This window comes from Apus apus, chromosome 2 (assembly GCF_020740795.1).
Source record: "Apus apus isolate bApuApu2 chromosome 2, bApuApu2.pri.cur, whole genome shotgun sequence".
Lineage (NCBI taxonomy): Eukaryota > Metazoa > Chordata > Aves > Apodiformes > Apodidae > Apus > Apus apus.
The window spans coordinates 8,123,100-8,148,464 of record NC_067283.1 but is presented as its reverse complement, the minus strand read 5'-3'; the positions used below and the strand labels follow the sequence as shown (position 1 = coordinate 8,148,464).

The following is a 25,365-nucleotide window of genomic DNA, read 5'->3' as shown; positions in this document are numbered from 1 at the left end:
TTTGGTTACGGGCGTGTGATCACTGGTTTTGTGCTGGTCACAAGAGGGCACCATATTACAGAGACGGTGGAAACACTTTCAACACTTGCTAAGAACCATTAATAAATAATTGGATATGTCGCTGGGCAGTAAACCTGGCAAGAAACAGCACCTGGAGGGGAGCAGAGACTCCTCACACCCAACTGCAAGGGAACCACCAATGGCAGGAAGGGTTTGCATCCAATACATCCAGTATACAGTGTTTTGAAACTAACTGATGAGGGAATGAAAATATGAGTATCAGTGAAGTATTTTGCTTTACCTTAACATCTCAAATCAGTTTGCCTGCAGTGCCTGGGCCAGCTCCTGCAGAAAGCCCCATACCAACCCCTAGAAATGATTCCTGAATGTCTTATTCCACCTGTTCTTGTTCCCATTCTTCTCTGTCAAGAATATGACACCATGCATCATTCTCTGCCCTGCAGGATAATGGTCTTGTATCAGCAGTGGTTTGCTGCTAAGAGGGCAAACATGCTAATGAGGGTGCTGAAGCAAAAGAACTGATATGAACACCTGGTTTAAGTGTAAAAATGAAAAATGGTTACACCAAAAGAATGGCTGTCATTTCTTGAATCCTGGCCAACCTTCTGTGGAGAAATATCTTTTCAATTGGTTCTCAGTGGGTTAACAACTTTAAGCAGATGGCATTAAAACCAAAGAATAACCTTACTCTCTTAAAAGAACTTGACTTTTCCATATTTTTCTTTAATTGTTTATATCCTTACAGAATTTCTTTGTGACTCAGGGCAATTCTTATTACTGTGTATTTCCATGCTTCTTTCATGGTCTTTATCCTTCTCTGGACCATGTCTATTCCCACTACAATCTCTCTTTTTAGGATGGAGCAGCCCAAATTCACTGTAGTGATCAAGGCGATAAAGTTTCTCAAACTGGAAAAAAATATGCTATTTTCAGTGTTGTTGTCTCCTGAATATAGTTCAATATTGCTTCCTCTAAAAAAAATACATTGCAACAGAAAATTGATTATATGTTCTCAGTTTCCTGCCCTAAGAGAAGGAAAGCAAATATAAAATATGGAATTTTAATAAACCCTCTTATGTTTTTCTTACTCATACTATTCTGGCTTGGTAATTTAGCCATATTAGCCATTCTGTGTTCAAGGAAAAAAAACAGGCATATTGCAATTATTGGTATATAATTATACTTACAAAGATACCTTCTTTTGTGACACATTAAAAATAGAGAAAAAAAAAAGAAAAAGAATAAACACTAAAGTGTCATTTGTTTTAAGGCCATATCTTATGCATGCTACCAAGTTTGGTATTAGCTTAAAGGCAAAAGGTGATAGTAAACTCTTACAAATGCAGTCCCTGGAATTAAAACCTGGAAGAAGGATAATACTCCTGTCCACCAGAAAATAGGAAAACTGACTGCTGAGCAGAGAATAAGTGATTACTAGCCTGACCATAAATTAGATTATTGGAAAAAATTCTGGACATTTTGACCAGTCAGAATTGGTGGGTTTTATATGTTTGTCAAAGTCATGCTGGTTCTTCTCAGCCCACCTGAAGGTATCATAGTATTCAGATATTCCTACACTATGTACATGGTGAGATCAGCATTTCCAAGCAGCACCTGGACTGACTAGATATTAGGGAGAATTTCTTTACCAAATGAGTAGTTAGGCACCAGAATGGGCTGCCCAGAGAGGTGGTGGAGTCACCACCCCTGGAAGTATTCAAGAAATATGTAGATGTGGCACTTCAGGGTATGCTCTAGCAGGCATGGTGAGGTTTTTTGTGGGTTGTGAGGTGTTCTTGGTTTTTGGGGTTTTTTTGTGGGGTGTGAGGTTGTGGTTTTGCATTTTGGGGTTTTTTTGTGGGTGTTTGTGGTTTGTTATTTTTCTCCTGGGTGGACAGTTGGACTCGATGATCTTAGAGGTCTTTCCCAACTGTGACAATTCTGTGATTCTATGATTTACTCTGTGTAAATGACCACACTGAATGTAACTGCAATGAGCCCAAAATTTCTTTAAACTGCTGGATTTACTACCCCTGCAATCTGCAGTTGATCTTTTACAAAGTCTAATGCATGCCAAAAATAAATAACCATAATTTACCCAATAGATCCAAAATTTTGCCCTTTATGAAGGAACTTCTTCTGAGCTGAAAACTGAGATTTTGAAATTTCCCACCACCTTTTTACTAGATTTTGTTTACTTTTACAATCCATGCCATTGCCATCTGCCATGCCTGTGAAGTGAATATGCTTTAAAGCTGATTATCCAGCTTTTGTGAATGACTAAAAAATCTTAAGCATTGACAAATCAGGTGCAAGGCTTCAAAAGAACCTGATCTCTTGAAGTGTCTTTTGCAATGAAATTAAGTATTGGATTATTTCCATTTACCTTCCAAATGTGTTTAGCCTTTGGAGGGCCATTTTGATAGAATTTTAATAATGTCTTTGAGTACTAAAAATGTTAAGATCTATTTTATTCTCTTTTTGAATCAAAGTATGTGTTTCTGTAAGTCACCTGTCCTCAGAAGCTGGGGCTTTAAGCAGCAAAATGAAAGTCTGACATCAAACCCAGCTGTCAGCCTTGTGCTCAGCTCTTACTCTTTAACAGTCAAATATTCTAAGGAGTTGTTTCCCATTCTCCTTTTCCTTGCATTTGGTTTTCTTTCATTTCTTCACACTTGCTGTCCTACCTCAGGTTCTTTTCCTGCTAAGTACGAGAGTAGAAGTGGCTTTTTAAGAGGTGTTACACTCCTATAATCAGGGATTATTGCTCTGCATTCACAGCCACTTCTGTCTCAGGATCACTTACAGGATTGCTTTATTTTCCATAGAGATTACTTGTTGTTAATGGCAGTGGAAAAAGATGTCAGTCAAGTAACCAGTTTTAAAACTCTGGAGCATGTGTATAGACCCAGTGCTGGTTCCATGAGAAAAGTCCTGCTGGGGAGCCACATCACATGATTTTATGGCACCGTGACCACTCAGCGTGCTACAATTTGGTAGCAGGACCTACAGATTTTAACTGTAACACAGTGCAAAATCTTCTGGCTTTTCCTTGGGGTGAAACAAATGATATTAAATGCATGCACATGCCTTGAAGTGCCATGAATCTCAAATAATTTTAACACATTAGAGAGTCCAACCCTGACCCTCCCAGGTAAACACTGTGTGTAGTTCCCATCTGATCCTCTCTAAAATGATATAACAGAGATGGAAAACATTCAAGAAATTACAAGGATGGTTCAGGTTACTGATCTAAGGCCCATCAAACAAAGCAAACAGAAGAAAGCTCCCAAGTAAGCAAAAAGAATCAGTTCCTCATGCAACAGGTCTTAGGTCAGTGAAGCTAGTTGACAAAGAACATGGTGGGTGGAAGAGGCTCTGGAGGATACTTGGAAGGGAAAAACATTTGGGATTAGAGAAAATCTACAACAGGATCTCATAATCCCCTGACCAAAAAAGGATGTGAAACTCACTACCCTGTCACTGTCCTTATGCACACACGTATCTCCTCTTATAGAAACGGAATTTTGGACTGGGCAAACATTTCTTCTCTTCTGTTCTTAATTTAATTTTCCCTGATGTGAGATTTGTATATCTACATTTAAAAGTATAATTATATTCCCTTGATCAATGATAATTATCTCATTCTAAATGTCTTTTAATTAATTATATAACCTCTTGCAAGGAGAAAAAAAAAAAAAAAAAAAAGGTACTGCTTCCTATATGTTCTACAGCTTAATACAGTCAGGAAATCCAAACCCACCAGAGACTTTCTTTCTTTCTTAGATAAGTAAATCTTCGCCTGCTAAATTTTGAATTACAAATATCTGATAAAAAGTTTAATCACCAGAAACACATTATTTCCCATCTCCAAATTCTGAAATTACTGCCTCTCAGCATACATTTTTTAATGTTCATTAAAAGGAAGAAACGGAAGAATATCTGTAGTATGTTGTAATCAGCTGCTTCAAAAGAGGTCCAAACACCCTGAAGAGCTTTCCTTTCTCCATCTTTGCATTTATAACCCTCCCTTGAATGTGATTCTTGCCCAGCATATCCTGCAATTATGCACCTCATTCCTTCCATTTGATCTTTCCCAGATGCTCATCTCCTAGATACTCCTTTCCCAAAACTTTTCCAACCTTACACCAGCCTGATTGTTAGGAAAACCTTCAGCAAGTTGATGCAAACCATCGCTCTTGATCTTCCTTTGCTACAGCTCAGGACTGAATGTCCCACCTATCTGCCTAGAGTTTCCTAGCAGTGCTGAATCTAAATGAAAGATTTTTCTTACTCTCTTCCAAATCAAGCCTCCTCATGTTGAGACACTGCCAACTTCTTGGGCATGGGAGAAGACCACTACCCTCTGCTGCATCCAGATAGCTCCATCACCCAGGAAAATGGCTTTCCTTGTTTCTCTCCCTCCTCTTTCCTGTACTATACTCCTTCAAAGAGTCTAAGGAAAAAAACAAAACAAAACAAAAACAACAACAAAACACAACAACTTTATTTTAGCACAAATTCAACCAGCTGGGCTGCAATTATGACCATCCTTTTAAAAGCTTATTGAAGACAATTTTTGCCTGATCCAGGTGCTGGGCACAGCTGGGAGATTACAGTCATCTGCTTTGCAGTTGTCAACTGGGGAAGCACACCTAACCAGTGTCTCACTGTACCACTAGTTGTTCACCTGGATTTTTAACCAACACCCACTGAAAGAACACATAAACCCTGTCCAAGTTAGACCCCTGTAAAACCAGCACCTTTTCTTTGGCTCCGAGAGTAGCAGATTTTTATTTTCAAACCTCTTTGAACAAGATGAAAAAAAAAAACACCCAACAAACAAACCACTGATCCTTTTTTAACTGGATTCAAACTGTTAAGCACGTAGGCAGGACTGCTGTGTGACTTTCTTTTCTTCCAGCAGCAGAAACATCACTGATGTGAGCTGCATCTTCAAAAGTCCCCCATGGCTGCAGCCACTCCCAGCAGCACCATACAGTTTCCTTCTTGTTTCCATGCCTGCTGGTCTCCCTTTTTTTAATCAAAAGGCTCCCCCCTGGGAACTGGGTGCAATTGCAATAGGCCTACCCAGCTGGCAGGGTAAAAAGACCCAGCACTGAATTTAGCAGCTTTGCATTAACCACCAGCCACACCGAGCATGGCAGCACTGCTGTGCACCTGGGTGGGACATAAAGCGTGACAATGGGGAGGAGCAGGGAGGGCAGCTTCTGCCTAGTTCCTGTGGACTTTTGCCTCCAATCTGCAAACATATTTAACACACAAAGGAGCCCAACTGGTCCTAGTTTTCACACCTGTTGCAGCTTCAAAATATTCCCCATAGCTGCTCTTTGCTAGCAGACACGGCCACGACAGGAGGTACCACCTCACTTCTGAATGACTCTGAGAAAACAGCACTAATTTTAGTGCAGCCAGTCTTGAAAGGGAAATGGGGAATCTGCTTTTGTGAATGGCTATAAAAAGGATAGGAAACCAGCTTGGTGGTCCAACATGTGAGACTGTGAGCATCACGTTGCCTGCAGGGGAAATCTGTTTTTCCTGTTCTTTAAAAAAAAAAAAAAAAGCAGGAACAGAATGAGGTAGTTACAGGGAGTAACTGTTAGGAGAAGGTGGACAAGAAGAATAAATGAAGTCCAAGGAGATCTCACTCTTCCAGACATCTTTGATTCACTAATTGTACCTTTGGTCTTACCCTAGCAATTAAACATATTTCCCAGCTCTTCATCTTAGGCTACTAAGCCATTACTCAGGCAACATCACACTACTGACTTCCAGGCTCATTTTCACCCTTTGCACAACCCTAGCTCCTGCTCCTCCTTGCAGACCACCAAGGTCTTCCCCCCTTGCCTGGGTTTCTCCCTCAAGTGACTCTGCAGGATGTCCTCCCCATGCAACATCACATCGCTAACATCCTCTTCATCACTGTTTCCCTTATCCCACAGCCCCATCCCTGGGCTTGACCCTTCACTCAACCTGGCATTGTGCAGGGATGTAACAAATGTAAAACTATTGCACTGAATGTCTGAGGTAATTTATTTTTAGATTGAATATCATGAAAAATTTCTTCACTAAAAGGCTTGTCAAGCACTGGGAGAGGCTGCCCAGGGAAGTGGTGTAGTCAACATCTCTGGAGGTATTTAAAAGATAAGTAGATGTGCCACTCAGGGACACAGGTGTGTGGTGTATTTGGCTGTGCTGGGTTAACAGTTGGACTTGATGATCTTAAAGGTCTTTTCCAACCAAAACAATTTCTATGATTCTATTTTGGTACCTCAGGAGGACATTTGACTCAGAGGTTCAACAGCAATCGGTGATACATAGGAGAATGGTTAGAGCTCAGCAGGCTTTGGAGAAATTAGGTTATCAATCAAGGCTCCTAAATATAGGGTCACACACTTATGAAAATCTTTACCTCCTCAAGACAACAGACCACTCATAAAATCCACCAACAAAACTCCCTATTCGACTGTTGCAAAATTACTTCTGCTTTTCTACAGTGTGATAACTTTCACAAACAGATGTTTCTCCAGGACATTTTTCCCTACATTTCTCTTACATTCAGAAGTTGCTGTACAAGCCAAAGGACCATTTTCTCAGTCTGACAGCAGCGCCTGTGTCCCACCAGCTTCCCAGAGAAGCTGGGCATTGAGGTGCTGCTAAAGCCAAGGCACAAAGCTCCCCCCTGGCTTGCTCCTGCAGACCACATTAATTTTTAAAAGAGCCAAATTGATTTCTCGTTTCATTCCCTCTGGCAGTAATGCACAAAACAGCTACATGGCAGAAATACTCTCCTCCACGGCCTATTACAGTATGTTAAAAAGCCACTAACTCCCAGGTTTCCTGTCTTTGGTGAACAGGTTACTGTCACTACTGAACTTCGACAACTGCCCAGCAGCTGCAAGGCAGGCAGCAGGGCAACTTCTCTTCAGTGTTCTCAGAGCACAGACCTACAGAAATCTCTAAAGAAGATGATGCAGGATGGGGTCTAAAACCAAAATAATGGTTGAAATGGTTTAATATATTCCTCTCTTGACAGAGAATGAGCCCTTGTCTACTCTGCTTTGGCAACAGAGGTCATCACTTCATTAAGTCATTTGGATTAAGAATAGCAATCAACCATCTCTAAAGCACATGGACTCTTCCACCCACACCCACACTACTTAAAAGCTCACTGTGTGCTTATTTAACTAGCACCCATGTCTTCAAGAATCACAACAGAGGGTTTCTGAAAGCCTTCAGAAAGGCAGCATGGCCACACACCTCCATGAGGTGTTAAGACAAGAAGAGCCTCCTTCAGCCCTTCCTCTGTATTTTCCTCTGGTCCATACAATGCCTTCCTTCAGTGTTCTTTTTACCTCAGCATAAGGTACCCTTATGGCTCCTCAGAGTTGTGGGGGTCTTTGCAATTGGAGCTAGAAGTTCACTGCATTACAATTCAGATGGCCACTTGGCCAATTCAGATAGTCGATCTTTTGGCCCATGGATGAGCAGCCCAGAGAAGCCTGGACTACACCTAATGATTTTGTTGCTCTCTAGCAGGGTGATTTTAGTCTTAGAAGCTGCCAAAGCAGCACCTTAATGCAAATGTTTTCCACAATGAAAAATATTAGTATTTACAAAGTTCTTAATAACTATGGAAAGCAAAATATAAATAATTCATTTACTCCACACACATCTGCATCATTTGAAATGCTTCAATGCTCTTATCAATACAATGCAATGAATTTACACTGCATAGAATAGACTTGAGGGCATTTGGGCTATCCAAGTATTGTAGATCTGGGCATTATTACTGCAGGTAAACTGAAATAAATTACCTCAGTTACTACACAATGATTTTTTTCAGCATGGTAAATAAAACTTATTAGTTCTAGGTCATTAAATTCAATATTAGACTGTAAAAGAGCCTAGAGATTCTATGATGTTGTTAGTAAAACATGCAACAAAACATATGTGCTTTGGTATTAAAGAGAAAAGAATTACTCTATTATATTTAGATAGCAGTTATTAGTGTATTATTCCAAAAGACTTTTGAGATAACAGCCTAGCTGCTGTTCTCAGATGTGAGCTAGCACGTGGTGGTGCTGGCTCTCACTGAGTGGCAGCTTTCCAAATAACTGAGCCATTTCCGAAAATGCCATTCAATGCCTTTTGCTAATTTACCCACTATTCCTCTTTGGATAAGAATAAATACTATTTTGCCAGTGTTGCAGGCAAAGCAAGTGGGCAAAGACCTGGGAGAGCAGGGCTCAATTTTCAGGGCTTTTTAAAGTCAGCTTCCTAGGACCCCGAACACCTTCTCTGGTGTTCTGTGCCTCAGTGTTCCTCACTGCTTGAATGTATTCCGCTCTTCATTTCAACTGTTATTCTTCTCATTTGCTGCAACTTCTCTCCAAAGACTGTCTCACCTTGTCTGGCCAGTGTCTAGCACCAAGAAGATGCACTTCTAGTTGGAGCCTCCAGTCACCATCATCCAGCCAAAAATCCTGGCAACAGGCAGGGCTACATACACTCCATCTTGCAAGATGCCAACAGCAAGGCTGGGAAAACACCCTCCAAGAAGTGAGTAACAGTGACATGTTGCATCCAATCAGTCACCATGGACAATATATTACAGTTTGCTACCATGTTCTTCTAACTACAACAGCAACCAAGAACTTTCAGTGTGGGCAAAATGTATTTTCCATTAAGTACAAAGACAGGAGATAATCACAAGCTTCTGCAAGTGGTGTTTATGATTCAGACTCTACTGCTTACTTCGACACAGGGCATGATGCTGCCTCCCCAGTGAAAAAAGAGGGTCCTGAGATGCTGGGGGTCAGATTGGCAGCTGATAGGAACTGCTGCAGGTCCATAGGGCCACAAAGGCAGCATTCACAACCCAGCCAGCTCCTCAGGCCAGGTCCAGCTAATGACTACCAATTACTGTTTTTAGGACAAATGAGTCATCTGAGGTGCTCTTCATCACAAAATGCAGACACCCTTCTTTATCCCATTTTTTGTCCTCCATTACAGGAACATTGCAGCATCCCAGTGATCTTTTCAGTAACCTGAGCTAAAATCCTGTGTGAGAGGAACTACAGGAAAAGCCTAGTAATTGTGAAGCCTAATTACAAAGTAACATGGAGCTGGAGAGCAGAACTGCTAAGCAGTTAGAGACTAGACTAATGAGCAGGCCATCTGTTACCCACAAGAAGGCTAACGAAGGGCCAGCACAGGACACTGCTGACAGGGTATGGAGGAGGATATGCAAACAAGGAAATGTCCACATACAGCATTTAAGATCGAGTATGAAATGAGCTGCTAATTGGAGCTCATATGCATGCTTAGCATATGGACAACATAATTATAGCTGTACAGTAAAAGTTCACAAGAGAGGACGGTAATAGAACGGCGCGGGGTGTGATGTACCAACTGGTGAGCAGAGGAATGCAGGAGGAAGTATGGGATGGATGGGGCTCAAACAGAGACACAGCTCAAATTCCTTCACATGAGGCCACACCTTGAGTACTGTGTTCAGTTCTGGGCCCCTCACTACAGGGAGGACATTGAGGTGTTGGAGTGTGTCCAGAGAAGAGCCACCCAACTGCTGAAGGGTCTAGAGAATAAGTCATACGAGGAGCGGCTGAGGGAACTGGGGATGTTTAGCTTGGAAAAGAGGAGGCTGAGGGGAGACCTCATTGCTCTCTACAACTACCTGAAAGGAGGTTGTAGGGAGGTGGGTGTTGGCCTCTTCTCCCAGGTGAATAACAACAGGACAGAGCAAATGGCCTGAAGCTGAGCCAGGGGAGGTTTAGATTGGATATTAGGAAGAATTTCTATACTTAAAGAGTGGCCAGGCACTGGAACAGCCTGCCCAGGGAGGTGGTGGAGTCACCATCCTTGGATGTATTCAAGAAACATGTAGATGAGGAACTTCCACGCATGCTCTAGTGGCTGAGAACTGTAGGTTGTGTGCTGTGGGGTTTTTTGTTTGTTTGTTTGTTTTATGGTTAGACTCAGTAATCTCAGAGGTCCTTCCCAATCATGATTATTCTGTGATTCTGTGATTTTATCACCAGCACAATCTTAAACTACACTGCTTTATACCTACTCTAGCATACCATATGTACTATATTACACTACTATATACTGTGCTGCCCTGAAGGGGAAAATCTTCACAATAAATCCAGCATTTACTTACACTATAGGGCAAATCCAAGCAATAGCAGTCCCTGGAAGTGGAAATAGAAGTAAACTCTGGAGCAGTTAGTTATGGTCTCTGAATAAGGTACTCCCTTCTGGAGTGCTCTTAACTGAATCAGTAACTGGTGAGGTCAGTAGAAGACAGCAGCTAACTAAACAAAATATTATTTCTGCTCCCTAAATCACTGGATGAAAATGCAAACTGGATAAAAATGCAAACTAATCTGAAAAGACAATGGCCTCACAGAAATTCAAAGAGGTTCAAAGTCACATCTTTGGCACATCTCTCACTTCTTGCAAATAAATTTAATTTTAATTCCAATAAAAAAATGATGAAAAAATATTCACAAACCAGCCACAAGTTGGGACTGAAAGCTTAGTGAAAATCTATCAACTTTGCACTGAAAGTGGGTTATGTCAGCTTTGAGACTAGTTCTCTTTTTTTCTCCCTAGCTCTTTTAATATCAATGGATTGACAAACCTAACGATCAGAAAAACCTATTGATCAGTTATTTTTTTCACTTGCCTACTGAGAATCACGAAGATGTTTAATCATAAGTTGATCCCATCAATTTCAGTGAGCTTTCAGCATGTATATTTTCTTATTATTTTATCACTTGCTCTAAGACTCATTCAAGCTAAGGGAAAGACCTTGCTCCTTAAGAGAGCTTGAATCAGCCCCTTGTTTACAGGTATTTCACTGAACTTTTTTGGAAGCAAATCCCTCGAATGATTTAAATACTTCTAAATATGCAACATGCTTCATCTGTGGTGAGGTCACCAAACTCCAACCTTTTGCAATAATGAAGAGGGAAAAGAAGGAAACAGAGCTTTGAAGAGCCAAGGAGACTGAAACTTACAGATCTTTAAATGACCATGTTATTTTGCTATATGATCAACAGGAGAAGAAGGGGAAGAAGGATAGAAAGCAGCTACCTGTCTTCTAAGAATTGCGCAGATTCCCCACAAAACATCAACCCATTTTGTGAGTTGATATGTGATTTTAAACATGCTATTTTTAAAGATGCAATTTTTCTGTTAAGGCATTCCAGCAGTTGTGTTATACTAAGTTTGAGTAGTTTGGATTTGTCCTTTTCAGAGTCTGTCATTTGCATTCTGAACACTGAGAATAGAAGACCAACAGCACTGTGGGCTTGGGAATGCACTACTGGTCTTTTATCTTGCTTCATCAAGATTTCACCACTTAACCAGCTAGAGAGAGCTGTGAAGAGCAACTGTAATGCAGAAAATTAATTAATGTCGTAAAACAGCTTTAGGTCCTCAGATGAATGACCTTGCAGATTAGTGTTTTGCCCTTAAATGCAAAGTCACACTTGGGTAAATCTACAGAATATCTATTAATACAATTTCCATAGACATATTAAAATCAGTATCAGTGGTACTGGTAGCACAGCAACAGGACAAGTCCTTCTAAAATATCTATGCATGTTTGCACAATACTGCTTTGTGCTTTGTCCTTCACAGAAAAAAACCCAACACTTTAGTAATTTCAGATCAGGCAAGACTGATGTTAAATTGTGCTGGACTCAGTGAGAGTACGTGGGAGGAGAGAGATGGATTTTAAAACATTCAAGATTGAAGCCTTAATAGAAGTTTATATGGTACCAGTATGAGACCATTACAGGAAAAGCATGGGAAATACTGTTTTTGCACATATTTGTGAAAAATATGCTTTACATTCATACAAAGCTATATACATCAGATGAGGGATATTACACCTAGCTCTTTGGTAATATTTCATTCTTTGCTCCTGTAAAAGTTTATTTAATTCAATATAATTCCCTTGTACTCTGGCAAATCAAGAAAACAGCAGAAAAGGCCTCAATAAAATATTTCCTCCTTCATTAGGGATATCAGTGCTAAAAAAAAAGGATGCTAGATAAATAATTCTGAACTGCAATGCAGCTAATATTTCTGTGATCATTACTCACAGAGAGTGGTTCTGGGGAGCACCATTCCCCCAGAGCATACAACCTAAAAAAAAGCTCCTGTCCATCTGTAGGCGTGTTTGTGAAGGTGTGTATTCTTGGCAATTGCACTTCCCTGGAGCTGAATTTGTGGGAGCAGTCTGAGACAGCTCTGCTGAGGGCAGCTAAGGAACACGTTGGTTCAGCTCTACCCTTTCACCCTCTCTCTTTTCCTGACAGGCATTAAAATTGCTACCAATGGGCATAGCAGACCAGGGAAGCCAAACACAAGGAAGGACTTGATCTAGTTCCCCATTAAATTCAAAAGAAAAACTAATAACTTCAGTGCTAATAGGAGTTGGACTGGAACCTACATGAGCAGCATACCACAAATCATTTTATTGTCGCCAAAGCTTGTTCAGACTGCAGCAATTTCCAGTGAGAGCTGGAATCTACATCCCCCAAAACAGCTCTATTCCAGCAAATACTACATGCATTAATTCAAGTATTATTTGGTTTTCCCCTGGCTAGAAAACATAAGGCAGCAGAGGATAAAAAGAGCACATGGCTTCTGTGCGAGCACCAGCCCAGCTGCTGCTGGACCACTGTTTGCCTGTTGCTTAGCAATGCTTCACCTCTCTACTGGAAAGAAACGTGTTGATGAGGGAATAGAAACCTAAAGTTCTGTTTATTTTAAAATAGAGACTGTGACAATGCTCCAACCACTTCTTCCAACCATGTGCTACATCACCTCCTGAATTCTAGAAGCTCTTGGGGCCAGAGGCTGCAGTTTTCAGTGCCTGTGAGCCCACTGGAGACCCTTAAATATGAAATAATAATAACAGAGCAGTGGTGTTTGCATATTTATCAGGAGAAAAGGTGTAACAGGAATTAGAGGATTGAATTCTTGGGCATGGCTCTCAGCAAGCAGCTCTAGCTGCCCCTGCTTGAGCAGGAAGTTGGAAAAGATCATCTCCTGAGGTCCCTTCCAACCTCAAGCACTCCTTGATTCTGTACTTTCAGGAGCAAAATAAAGAACAGGAGGAATATCTCAAAACAAAAAAGAGACACACAAAGAATGAGGAAGCAAAGCACAGAGATTGCAACACATTCGTGCCTCTCTCACCAGTTATCCATTTAGCCTCTGGGTCATGAATTTTGAAATAATCACTGAAGAGATCTTCCACTGTGATCTTCTTCTTCTGAGACAAGCTGTTATCTTCAACTGTAAAACATTAAAAAATGAACTGACATTACTTCAACTTTGAAATGTATCTGAAAGTACAGCAACTGTGAACAGTGCCATGACATATCTCAACTGGAAACTGTCCACATTAAGCTCTCAGTCACACATAAGCCCCTTCCCATTGCCCATGCTATAAAAGGACCATCCAGAGATTCACAAACAGAAGTCTTCTGGGTTTTTTATGCCTGGATTCTCCAGCTACAAAAAGAACCAGATATGGTTCAAACCACATATTTTTGGACATAACCTGATCAAAAAGATGCTAACTGTCATGAAAACACACCTATAGATGTCATAGTGCTATATATTGCTGACTGTTCTGAAGAATGTTAAAGATGTTTAACACTAAGACTATTCTGAAATCATTAGTTAAATTAAAAAAAAAAAAAAAAAAAAAGTAACCAAGTTCTGTAGTTTATATTTTTATTTCCTTAAAAAAGGTCAGGCAGAAGTTGGAAAGATATTTAGCCTTATAAGGATTCATACGGATTATGTCAGGAATTCACAAAAGATCATAAAATCATAGAATGGTTAAGGTTGGAAGGGACCTTAAAGAGCATCAGGTTCCAACCTCCCTGCAGGGAAATCTCACACTAGACCAGGATGCACAAAGTCTCATCCAGCCTGGCCCTGAAAATCTCCAGGGAGGGGGCTTCCATAACCTCCTTGGGCAACCTATTCCAGTGCCTCTCCATCCTCAGCATCAGTCTCCGTTTCTGAAAGAGAATATAATAGAATAATAGAATCATAGAATCATGAAGGATGGAAGGGACCTTAAAGACCATCAAGTTCCAACCAACCAAGCAGGGAACCCTACCACTAGATCAGGTTGCACAAAACCTTGTCCAACCTGGCCTTAAAAACCTCCAGGGATGGGGCATCAACAGCCTCCCTGGGCAGCCCATTCCAGTTCCTCACCACCCTTAGAGTGAAGAATTTCTTCCTACTATCTAACCTAAATCTCCCCTCTCTCAGTTTAAAACCATTACCTCTTGTCCTATCACTATCTTCTCTGATGAAAAGCCCCTCCCCAGCTTTCCTGTAGGCCCCTTCCAAGTACTGGAAGGTGCTATAAGGTCTTCCCAGCACCTTCTCTTCTCTAGGCTGAACAGTCCCAACTCTCTCAGCCTGTCTTCATAGCAGAGGTGCTCCAGGCCTTTGATCATCTTGGTGGCCCTTCTCTGGACCCTTTCTAACAGCTCTATATCCTTCTAGTGCTGAGAGCACCAGAACTGTATGCAGTATTCCAGGTGGGGTCTTACCAGAGCAGAGCAGAAGGGCAGAAACCCCTCCCTGGCCCTGCTGGCTACACTTCTTTTGATGCAGCTCAGGATGCAGCTGCTCTCTGGGCTCCAGCACACACTGGTGGCTCATGTTGAGCTTCTCATCACCTACCACCCCCAAGTCCTTCTCCTCAGGACTGCTCTCCAGCCAGTCTTCCTCTAGCCTGTATTTGTGCCTGGGGTTCTGCTGACCCAGGTGCAGGACCCTGCACTTGGCCTTGTTGAACTTCACGAGGCTGGCACTGGCCCACCTCTCCAGCCTGTCAAGGTCCCTCTGGATGGCATCCCTTCCCTCTCGGGTCTCAAACAGACCACACAGCTTGGTATCATCAGCAAACTTGCTGAGGATACACTCAATTCCACTCTCCATGGCTCAGACACTCAACTGCATAAATATTTTTAAAAAACCTGAGACATAACCCTAAATCCTGAGCTGTTGCACAGATGGCCTATACTAATTTTAATTTTTAGTAAAAGAATATACAGTTTAATTTGCAAACATGCAGATCTGGACAGCCTTTACGTTGAAGAACCAGACTGCCAGTTTGGGATACTGTAAGACCAATGTGTAATAAAGAGTACCTTTCATTTAGTTTTGATTTTTATTTTCTCAAGGCTAAAATTTTTAGAGACAAACTGAAACCAATAATATTGTTTAACACTTTTTTATTCCTCCCAACAGCGTGATTTATTATTTTTTATTTTTTGTTATGACAAGCAGTCACCTTCTATGAATAATTTGTTTCCAACATACAATTTATTCTGAAAAAAAAATGTTTTCATGGAAACCTTTCAGTCAATTTAAACACACTTGCTGTGAGGAACATGTGAGGCTGCATTCTGAGTTTTTCCACAGCAGGCCTGTGTGCTCCAGCATCTCTCCTCAAAAGAGCATCCTCATGCCTGAGGTCTATTGGTATCATGCAGCCTCAGCTACCTTTAACATTGTTTAGTAGGAAACTTGTTACACTGAACACACTCATAGTTGGAAACAGTGGGAACAGACTCTCTGAAGCCATTTATTGGAGGAAAAAAAGTCTTCTCTACTACACTAAATTGAAGCTCCTGAGCTACCTGAAACCACTGAAAATTACCTATGAACAATGTTTTGTTCCACTAAAATGTGTTTCATTTTTACCAAATTAAATTACATTCTTCAATTTTCATACTTTTTAAAAGCCTGATTGAGGTTTCAATCACACTGCTCAATGTGGCTTCCAAATAACAAGGCATTAATAGAAGTCCTCAACCAAATCTCTCCATGTGACAGCATTAAACCAAGTTCTTCTGTATAATTTAATTTATTAAAATAGATACTACAGGTCAGAGAAACTCCAGGAAAATGTTCCAGTTAGTTCCCACCATGGTGCAAGGTTCCAGCACTTGATATCCAGGGAAATCAGGCTGTGCAGAGAAGGAGGTCAGAGCCTACAGCCCTGAGTTTACAGCTGCTTCAGGTACCACTTCCCTAATGCCACCCTGAGGAACATGGACACTTCTTCCCTACCATGAGGAAATCAGGCCAGGCTCAAGCAAATCTCTGTGCTGGAGATTTGGGAAGGGGCAGGGTGGGAATCCCTTCTCATTCCCTCTTTCTGTGCAGGACGGAGACAGCCAGTCTTGGTCTATACCACCTCTACACCTTCACAGCATTTCAAACTCCTTGCAAGGGACAGCAGGAATAGCTGCAAGAGGTCCTATAATGACCCATGGACAACATTAATTTCAGTCACAGAGCTGGGGAGAAAAAAAATTACTAAATAATCAATGAATTAACGATCTTTTAGTTAAAAAAAATCAGATTTACTGACCTTTCATCTAACACACAGTAAGTCAAAGCACTCATTAAGAATGCCTGGTCCATTCTTCTGGCCCCAAGGGAGACATTTACAGAGGAAGAAATGCAATTGTGGCATCTCGGGTAGTCTCTCTCCTGAGCCACAGTCTCTGAGCATGCCTCAGAGTGCTAGACCAGCTGGCAGAGACAAGCTGTGTCCACAAACATTTGAGCCTCCTTGCATTTATGAAAGGAGAGGATCAAGCATGTGCCAGCACCTTTTTTTCATCTATGCCTGCTCTACCAGCAGATTCAGGTGGCAGTTGCCAGTCAGGGCCTGAGAGCACAGCAGCATGGCTGTGGTACAGGTGACACAAGGACTTGTGATTTGGGTGCCAACTCAGAAAACCACCATCCAAACAGCAAAGTACAGGCTGAGAGAACCAAGTGAAAACCATACCGGTTTTATTTTTGATTCAACATTAAAGGCATGATGGCAACCTTGCGTTGGTCAGACCTTTTGGGTTCATCTGTCTGCACTTCATCCTTGAAGTTATCACTGAACTGATAAAACCTTGCTCTCCAGAACACAAACAGAACAAAGATTCTGCAAAACCCCAGAAAGCTCAAAACAGAAGGGAAAAGGGCTATGAGCTGACCTCCCTGCCTGCTTTGCCTCTGCAGTGCCAGTCCTTTCTTCCAAGCTTCCTCTCAACTCCAGCAATGCTCAGAGACTGCTTGATGGGTCAGAAGGTTTCAGATCCCTTTCGGTTCCCACCTTTTTCTATCATCCCTACAACTAAGCTACAGGTCTGTGTCAGATGATTTTCTCACACACCTCCTGGGCTATTGTGCACATGGGTGTTCATGAATGTCCATCTCTTGGCAGACCTTACCCAGCTCCCTTTCCACCTCAGTTTATCTGCTCAGGGATGGGCAAACCTGAGCCTCTTTTCACCCAGATGACCTCCCTGTACTCAAAAGAGTGGTGAGACAAAGCACAGAGGCAGTCTCTCTCCCTTCTTCGAAATCCCACTTTATTTTAATTGTGTATAATATACATTTATATAAAACAATTACACTTCTGCTCAGTTGGTCACAGGATATTTCCTTGCTCTTCCTGGCTAGTAAAATGTCATACCAAGCTTACTAGGTGATACCTTTGGTTGCCTGACAGCATGCTGTGAATTAATGCTACACAATGACTACCTCAGTACCCACTCTGAAAAATGTTTCCCATGAATCTTATAAAAAATTTAATACAGATTTGGATGTACTTTCTTTTTTTCAGCTAAAGGTCAAATTTTAAAGGGGTAACTTTATGCCTATCTCCAGAAAGCTTTAAATACCAGGAACAGATGTGCAAAAAGTCCTTGTTTACCTCCATGTCCAAACAGAGGGGACTAAAAAGCAGCCTTTTCCTAAGCACAATGTCTAATGGAATTGGGGGAAAGTTTTTTTAATCAAGATTTCTGTAGGATTAGGTCCTTTCTTCAGCTCTGATATGTATATTTGTGTGTGTGCGTGCATGCGTGACTATGAACTTTGGCAGGTCTTTATATAAACACACAAACAGCATTGCTAGGATGGGACCCCCACAGATGCCATATGCTGTGACAAGTGAGCAACTGCCAGTCAGGAAAGGCTGAGTCCCAAGCTCTTCTCTTTTGTATAAATAGTTCCACATTTTTCAAAGGTGGGTGGAAGGGCAGGACTCGCACACACATGAAATCAGAGTTCCTCAGTGTAGGCAGTTGTGTGCATGAGGTGCACTGCAGTGCAATTAAATGCAAACTTGCACTAGGTACTGCTTCTTTTGAGAATATTGTCCTAGGGTAACAAAGGATATACAAATCATAGAGATGTAGACATTGTATTAGGGTTTTATAAAATAAGACCCAAGCATTAGTGGATGATGAAGCACTGTCTGCTGAATGCAAAGAGCACAGCTCCCAGTTCATGAGCTAAATTTGAGTGACTGGCTCCTGGGAAACCCAGGCCAGTAGGGATTTGAGTCTTTCTGCAGCTGAGTTCAGAGTTATAACCTTCTTTAAAGATTTGGGCTGATTTGCAAAAGAAAGTTGAAGAGTTATATGAAACCCCTTTTCCCTTAATTATTAAATACCTTAATCATTATCTCTTCTGCTAAGCAAACTTTTCCCATTCCCCACTCTACCACTTACTCTTGGTTTTGCAGGAGACTACCTTGTTTTCACATTATTGGTGAACATCACCATCATGATAAAAGTTATAGGTCCATTTAATCACTTTTCTTAGCTTGAACACTGACTGCAAGACTGCTTGCTGCACTCTGTTCCATGTATGTCCCAAATTACTCTCTGTAGGCATTTCATGATGTTCAGCACTGACTTTAGAGCATCTCTGCATTGCATGCCTTGGTACTGCACTGCAAAGCAGGCCTTCAAACCAACAGCAAAATACTTAGAGAAGAATGGTTCCCCAGCCTGGGAGAGGGCCAAGACAGGTATAAGAAAGGAATGTAGAGGTAAACCACAAAAGGTTATTTGTACTAGTGTGACAGTGTCAGGATGTACTCCAACATTATAATCAGAAGGAAGACTTAAAAATATTTGAAGTATTATCAGGCATTGTGCTCTGCCCAGGCCAGACTGCATCATCCACTTGAGACGTTTGCAGTGAAGAGGCTTCTTTTTTTTTTTTCTTTTTTTTTCTCCCCTGAAGCCACCCTGACGTTTGGCAACAGATCCCTGCCAGCATCCACCAAACTGCTTTGCCTCCTTCCTTTGCTGTCCTCCCGTTCCCTTCTCTCATTCCAATATCTCTTATTTTTCAGTTTGGCTACCAAAGAATAAATATTTCTTCATCCAACATGAGCCAGCAATGTGCACTTGCAGCCCAGAAAGCAACAGTGTCCTGGGCTGCATCAAAAGAAGCGTGGCCAGCAGGTTGAGGCAGGTGATTCTGCCCCTCTACTCCAAAATTGTGAGACACCATCTGGAGTTCTGTGTCCAGTTCTGGAGCCTTCAACATAAGAAGGACATGGAGCTCCTGGAGAAAGTCCAGAGGAGAACCATGAAGATGATCCAAAGGCAGGAGCACCTCTCTTTTGAAGACAGGCTGAGAGAGTTGGCGCTGTTCAGCCTGGAGAAGAGAAGGCTCCAAGGAGACCTTATAACAGCAGGTTTCCAGTAACTGACAGGGGCCTACAGGAAAGCTGGGGAGGGACTTTTTACAAGGGTGTGTAGTGATAGGACAAGGGATAAGGGTTTTAAACTGGGAAAAGGTAGATTTAGGTTAGACATTAGCAAGAAATTTTTTAGTGTAAGGGTGGTGAGACTCTGGAACAGGTTGCCCAGGGAGGTTGTGGATGCAGCGTCCCTGGAGATGTTTGAGGGCCATGTTGAATGGAGCTCTGAGTTCTATTTAATGGCAAGAAAATGCAGAATCTGCTTCTCCTTTTGGACTGGCACCTCCACCTTCCCCACTCCTACCTTACTGGGAAGTGCTATCCTCAGTCAGAATTAGCAAGGTAGCACCTTCTACATTTGTCGAGTCAGCCTGGATGTCTCACTTAGCACTGGCTGGTGGGAACTTCCTGTGAAATGAGCCTTCTGTGACCCTGTGCCACAGTGCACCCTTGTAATAAGCTCCAGGGCCAGTGGTCCAAGAGAAGACTAAACTCAGCTGCTGCCAAGCCACAGCAGCAACTTAAGGTATTTGATTTCACCCTTGGCAGAGTCTCACCATGAAGCAGCCTGGGTCTGTAATAAACCCAGAGGCAGTGCTGAGCTTGGAGGTTTTGTATAAAAAATAATGAATGGAAATTTTAGCATAGAAAAATATTTCTAAGTTTTAAGCACAGAAACTCTCTCAATGATGCTATTTGGAATTGGTACTAAATACATACCAATAACTGTGTGATTTATATGTCTACATGTGTGTGCATGCATTTTCCCAACAGAGAACACCTTTGTGTATGCATATATAAATACAAACACACAAATACACTTGTGAATGTAATTTATACCTGAATGTGGGTATTTCACATTCCCACTTCATACCACATAAAATTCAAGGTCATTGTAATAACCCACATTTCCTTGTGTCTGCCTAAATTAGAGAACATTAACTACAGGGTCTCAATGCTCAGTGCAGCTTTGCTGACCAGGCACTTACCTGGACAACAGCACTGTGGTGTCTGTAGTCATAATAGTCATTAGTGGATTTTATGTGTGAGTTTCTTCATGGAGAAGTGGCAGCAGGGTTCAGGAGAAGACCTAAATGAGGTCTACAGGTACAGCCCAGAACTGAAACTAGAGCTGCTTAAATCCTCACCAGACATCATTCTGACCATCCTTATAAAGAAATCCTTATTATGGGTCATCTTGTAAAAGTAAAGACTTGTGACTCCAGCTGTATTAGGACTTCACAGCTTCTTGAAATCCACAAATGTGGGTTTAGGAGTCTGTGCTTCAGTGCACATTTTTGAAAAGCCTGGGACTGCACTTGTGTAAAATAGAAGGTGACATTTCCATACCTTATCAATAATGGACAATATTTGTCACTGCAAACAAGTGGTGTCTGATGTGAGTACAGTCCACAGACCATGCCTCAAAACACCTGAGAAATGAACTGTACTGTCCAAAGGTGTTAAATTGGAACCCCAGATAAATTAATTTTAAAAATTATCCCTAATTAAGTTTAACTTTAATTACTTAATTACTCCAGCATGACCATCTGCTTCTTACATCTACACTGAAAATTTCAGGATAGCATAAATAAACTGAACATGGCATGACTATAAATAACCAAATGGATAACACAGTGATTTTTTTAAACATTTTCAAATCAACTTAGTGCAGTTATAGCTTTACCTCTGTCTCCAAGCTACCATGTAGTAGAACTGTGGAATAAGAATTGTATCAGGGAAGATAGCCCAGATCTGCTGAACTCATGTCAGTTCACACACTACAAGCTACAAATTTCTGCCTCACAACTTCCATCTAGTTTTTCCATTTCACTCTACTGTGTTATTCCATTTCCTAAGGTTTCTTTTCTCCCTTGCCTCCATTTTCTTCTTCAGCTGTGTGAGCTCTGTCCTGCTGTCCCCTAGAATCACACACATGTATTCATCCAAGAAGGAGCCTCTTTTCTTCTCTGCATCCCTCTGCAGGGGACCTTCTGCCTTCTTCTGTGTTTTGTAGCTCCTAACCCTTTCTGATGCTGAATCCTCTCTGCCATGTCTTGTCTCTCATCTTTTTGTTCTCAGATCACAAGCTTTTCAGAGCCACGAAAGCACATTATTTCTACTCCATAAGTAGCTATGGAAATTTACAGGGCTGTATAAATATGTAATGATCAACAATCATAATGATACGACATTAAAAATTAAGCTTACAACATCAGCAGCTACTGTAAGAGAAGGAATTCACAGAGGTTACATGCACAGAACTTTGCTGAAACTTGGTAATGGGATTAATCTAGAGAATCTAATTGGGAAGATATTGATTATTTGCTGTTGTTAAGTGCTATCTGGCACATAGTTATCTGGAATTCTTTTGTAAAGATAGAACACTGTGATCTGATTTTAAAATCTATACACCTGAATAAAATGGGATTTATGTGCCTAAGCATAGGCATCTAATGCCATTTCAGATGCTCTAGGATGTGCCACCAAACAAGCAGCTGATGCTCCATGTAGGCATGAACTTCAGGAATTCCTGTGTCTTAACTGGCTGCCCCACGTAGATGTCTTTCACACCTTGGCACATCTAAAATGACACTCTCCATCTATGTTTAGGCAACCAGGTTTCACTCGTGTACCTTCAGCTCAGCAGCCCTGATCTTTGCATTGAGATGTAAAACTCTAAAACAATCTACCTACGAATGGCCTTGAACTCAAGAGTCACATCAAGCTGAAGAACAGGAAGGATGATTCCTTTGATGTTTGCTTTGCTGTCAGTTTGCAACCTCTTTCCCTTGGAAGTGTAAAATTACAGAAGAAAAATGGAATGGAAGTGAGGTAAAGGTTATAAATACCTGGTGTCAGGAGTATAACGGAGGTGACAATCAGGGAACAGATAACGAGAATAACAAGTAAGGCAATTGCAATTCCTTTCCAGTTTCTTTGAGGAGGATTACTCCCCACCAGCTCCTAGAAAGATCAAAGGAAAGTAAACATTTAGAAGAGGCACTTAGACAAGGAAACAAACACCAGAATCCAAACAAAAATGTATGGCTGCAGAACTACACCATGCCCCCTGCCTGGGTGAAGCCCGTAAGCCAAATACAACTTATGTCATTACAATATGTTGTGGCATTAATTGAATCCACACATACAATAAATAAATGAAATGCAACCATAGGATCTTAGTAGTGAAGCCCACACTCCCCATCACCTCTCTGCATATGGGCACCAGCCCCCAACACCAGCCCTCAGCCAAACTCACTTATCAAAAGTCCATTTCCTATCAACACTCATTAACTCTGGAAATAAAGAGCTTCAGAGTAACTTTCAAGAGACTTTTCTATTAGGATGACGGGGAAGAATACAAGAAGATAAATAATTCACAGTGGCACGTATGGAGATGAAAATCAATAAGGATATTCCCATGGTCAATGTTTTTTCTGCCTTCCGAGAAAACATCACATCCCCTCAGGACACCTTGATGCATTTCTAGCCTGGCTTGTCTAAGGACAAGAAGACAGGACGCACATCTAGCATATACATTAAGTTTAATCACATCCTTTAAACTAGAAAAAAAGCCCCATCACCATTCACTGATTAGCTTTGACTTCACTGGGGTTGCACCATATGTTCTGTCTATGATGTGTACAGCACCCCTGCTCCCAAGACTCAGAGCTTTATGAAGTGCTGTGTTCGCATTCACAAGATCTTAAATACTTATGGCACTTTATTCCTTTCATGCTTTTTTTCCTGGATTCCCCTTAGCACTGTGCATTAAATGTGATTTCATGCACACATTGAAGCATCTCCAGTAAGTATGTGAAATACCAGAGCACTCCACTTCCCTGGAAGGCTGAATTCACTCAAGGAATCTGGCCTCACAGCCAGAACTCTGGATGCTCCTCCTCCTTGTCGACCTTACCAATTTAGAATTTTTGCCTCATTTCCTTTATTATGAATGATGGTGAGTCTAAGACAGACCTGCTGGTAGTTCATTAAAATCATCTTCTTTTTTTTTTTTCTTCCAGGAAAGCAAAAAGCTTTATAATAGACTTAGTTCTTCTGTAATTCAGAGAGTTTGTTACACTCGCTGTAACTATTTTTATACACATCAACATGACCTGAACCAGGAGGTCAGGCAAACCTCAACAATTTTAATTACAGAAAACTCTGGAAAATATTTTTCACTTTTTTTTCTATATCAGGAATCCATTTCACAGAATAAGATAATGTTGAGACTCTCTTCCTATAGGTTTGGGGATCTATCCATCACAAAGGCTATACATATGGAATGGAAAGCCAGGTTTGAGGCATTAAACATCTGAAGTAGCATCTGTATTTCATTATTTATTTTAGTTCGGGAAAATACATTATGTTTCTTGTCCTTCTGGCAAAGAGGGTAGAGGTTAGCATTCCCTCCCCTCCTTGCCTTCCCCTCATTTGCACTTGGCACTTGGCTTTCTATTTGAAATGAAAATAATTAGAAGGAACAAATTTATAGTTTATTCCTCTTACTGGAGAAAAATCTCAAAAGTAGGTCAGGAGCCTTGAGAAATGCAATTTTGTGAATAACAAACAGAAAGAATATAAATATTTGCATTTTTATGGTGTGTTCACCCTAAGCACAAACAAAAATGTTAAATAGCTTAGTCTTCTAACACGTTTTTTAGGAAACTGTTGTGGTTCCTGTTTTTCAGGTGATCCAAACAGGCTCAAAAGAGGGTCTGTGACTTTCGCAGGGTCACACACAAATCAAGAAATAAAGCCAGGAAAACAACCCAGGGCTTCTTAGCAAGTGGCAGAAATAGTCTTCCTTTCACAGCAGGGCACTGAGAGGGGTGACAGGAGAACTGGGGAGAAGCAGCTGAGAAACCATAGTGCTTCTACCCAGCCAAGCCCTGGCAGCGTCAAAGGACTGAGAGAAGATGCAGGCAGCACTACAGGACTGATGGCAAAAGACACCTCCCTGAAAATAATCTAACAGCCCTCTCCCCCCTGAATTGCCAGGAGATTTAAAATCGGAAACAATAGTTCATGGAGTAGAATTAGATCTAAAAACCCAGATGTAGTTCAAAAGCTAAATAAAAGCTTGCATTAAGGGAGGTTTCCCCCATCCGTGACTCCCAGCGTGATAGAAATCCACACATGTGCTTAATCTTTCAGGATATCAATACTTCCACTGAATACATTATCCCATCATAACCCCATTAATCCTTCAGTCATCCAATCAATATTTGAGCAAAATCACAACAACAACAACAAAAAAAAGACTTGGAATTTCTAGTGTATCAAGAGGAGAAAACTATTCATAAACAAAATTTGGGGTTTAATATATTGCAAGGAAGCAGAAAGGAAGATTTTAATTTTCTTTTCAAAATTCCATTAGGAAATTTCCCCTGATAAAAAGCAAGAAGAGATAAATGACATTTCAAAGAAAAGTAAACAGCTTGATTCAGCACAGGTTTGGAAAACAGGTTTTTTTGCTCAGTCACTTGAAGTCTCTTTTGATGGCATCACTTACAGTAGATCTAGTGCACACACACAGTACCATCTATCTGCTAGCACTGCTTTCCAATCCATATTGCCTATCCATATACTTAAGCAGGTACAGATTGAAGTGCATAAATAATGTTCTTGAAGTGGCACCTGAAAAGGTTTGTTTCCAATGCACAATACAAAGCTATAATTTGCCCATTCCTGCAAGTTCCCAGCTTGCAGATGTGAACACATATCTA

General features: G+C 41.2%; 1 protein-coding gene across 4 annotated transcripts in view; it reads right to left on the bottom strand.

The window, feature by feature from the left end:
- The window catches only part of DPP6 (dipeptidyl peptidase like 6), a 560,172-nt gene that overhangs the window by 157,681 nt on the left and 377,126 nt on the right, over positions 1–25,365 (bottom strand). For all 4 annotated transcript variants that reach the window (XM_051611181.1, XM_051611183.1, XM_051611180.1 and 1 more), the window contains exons 2-3: positions 22,483–22,597; positions 13,282–13,380 (exon numbers count right to left, since the gene is read on the bottom strand). In XM_051611181.1, the coding sequence (XP_051467141.1) occupies positions 13,282–13,380; positions 22,483–22,597 (214 nt within the window). The remainder of the gene's footprint in view (positions 1–13,281; positions 13,381–22,482; positions 22,598–25,365) is intronic.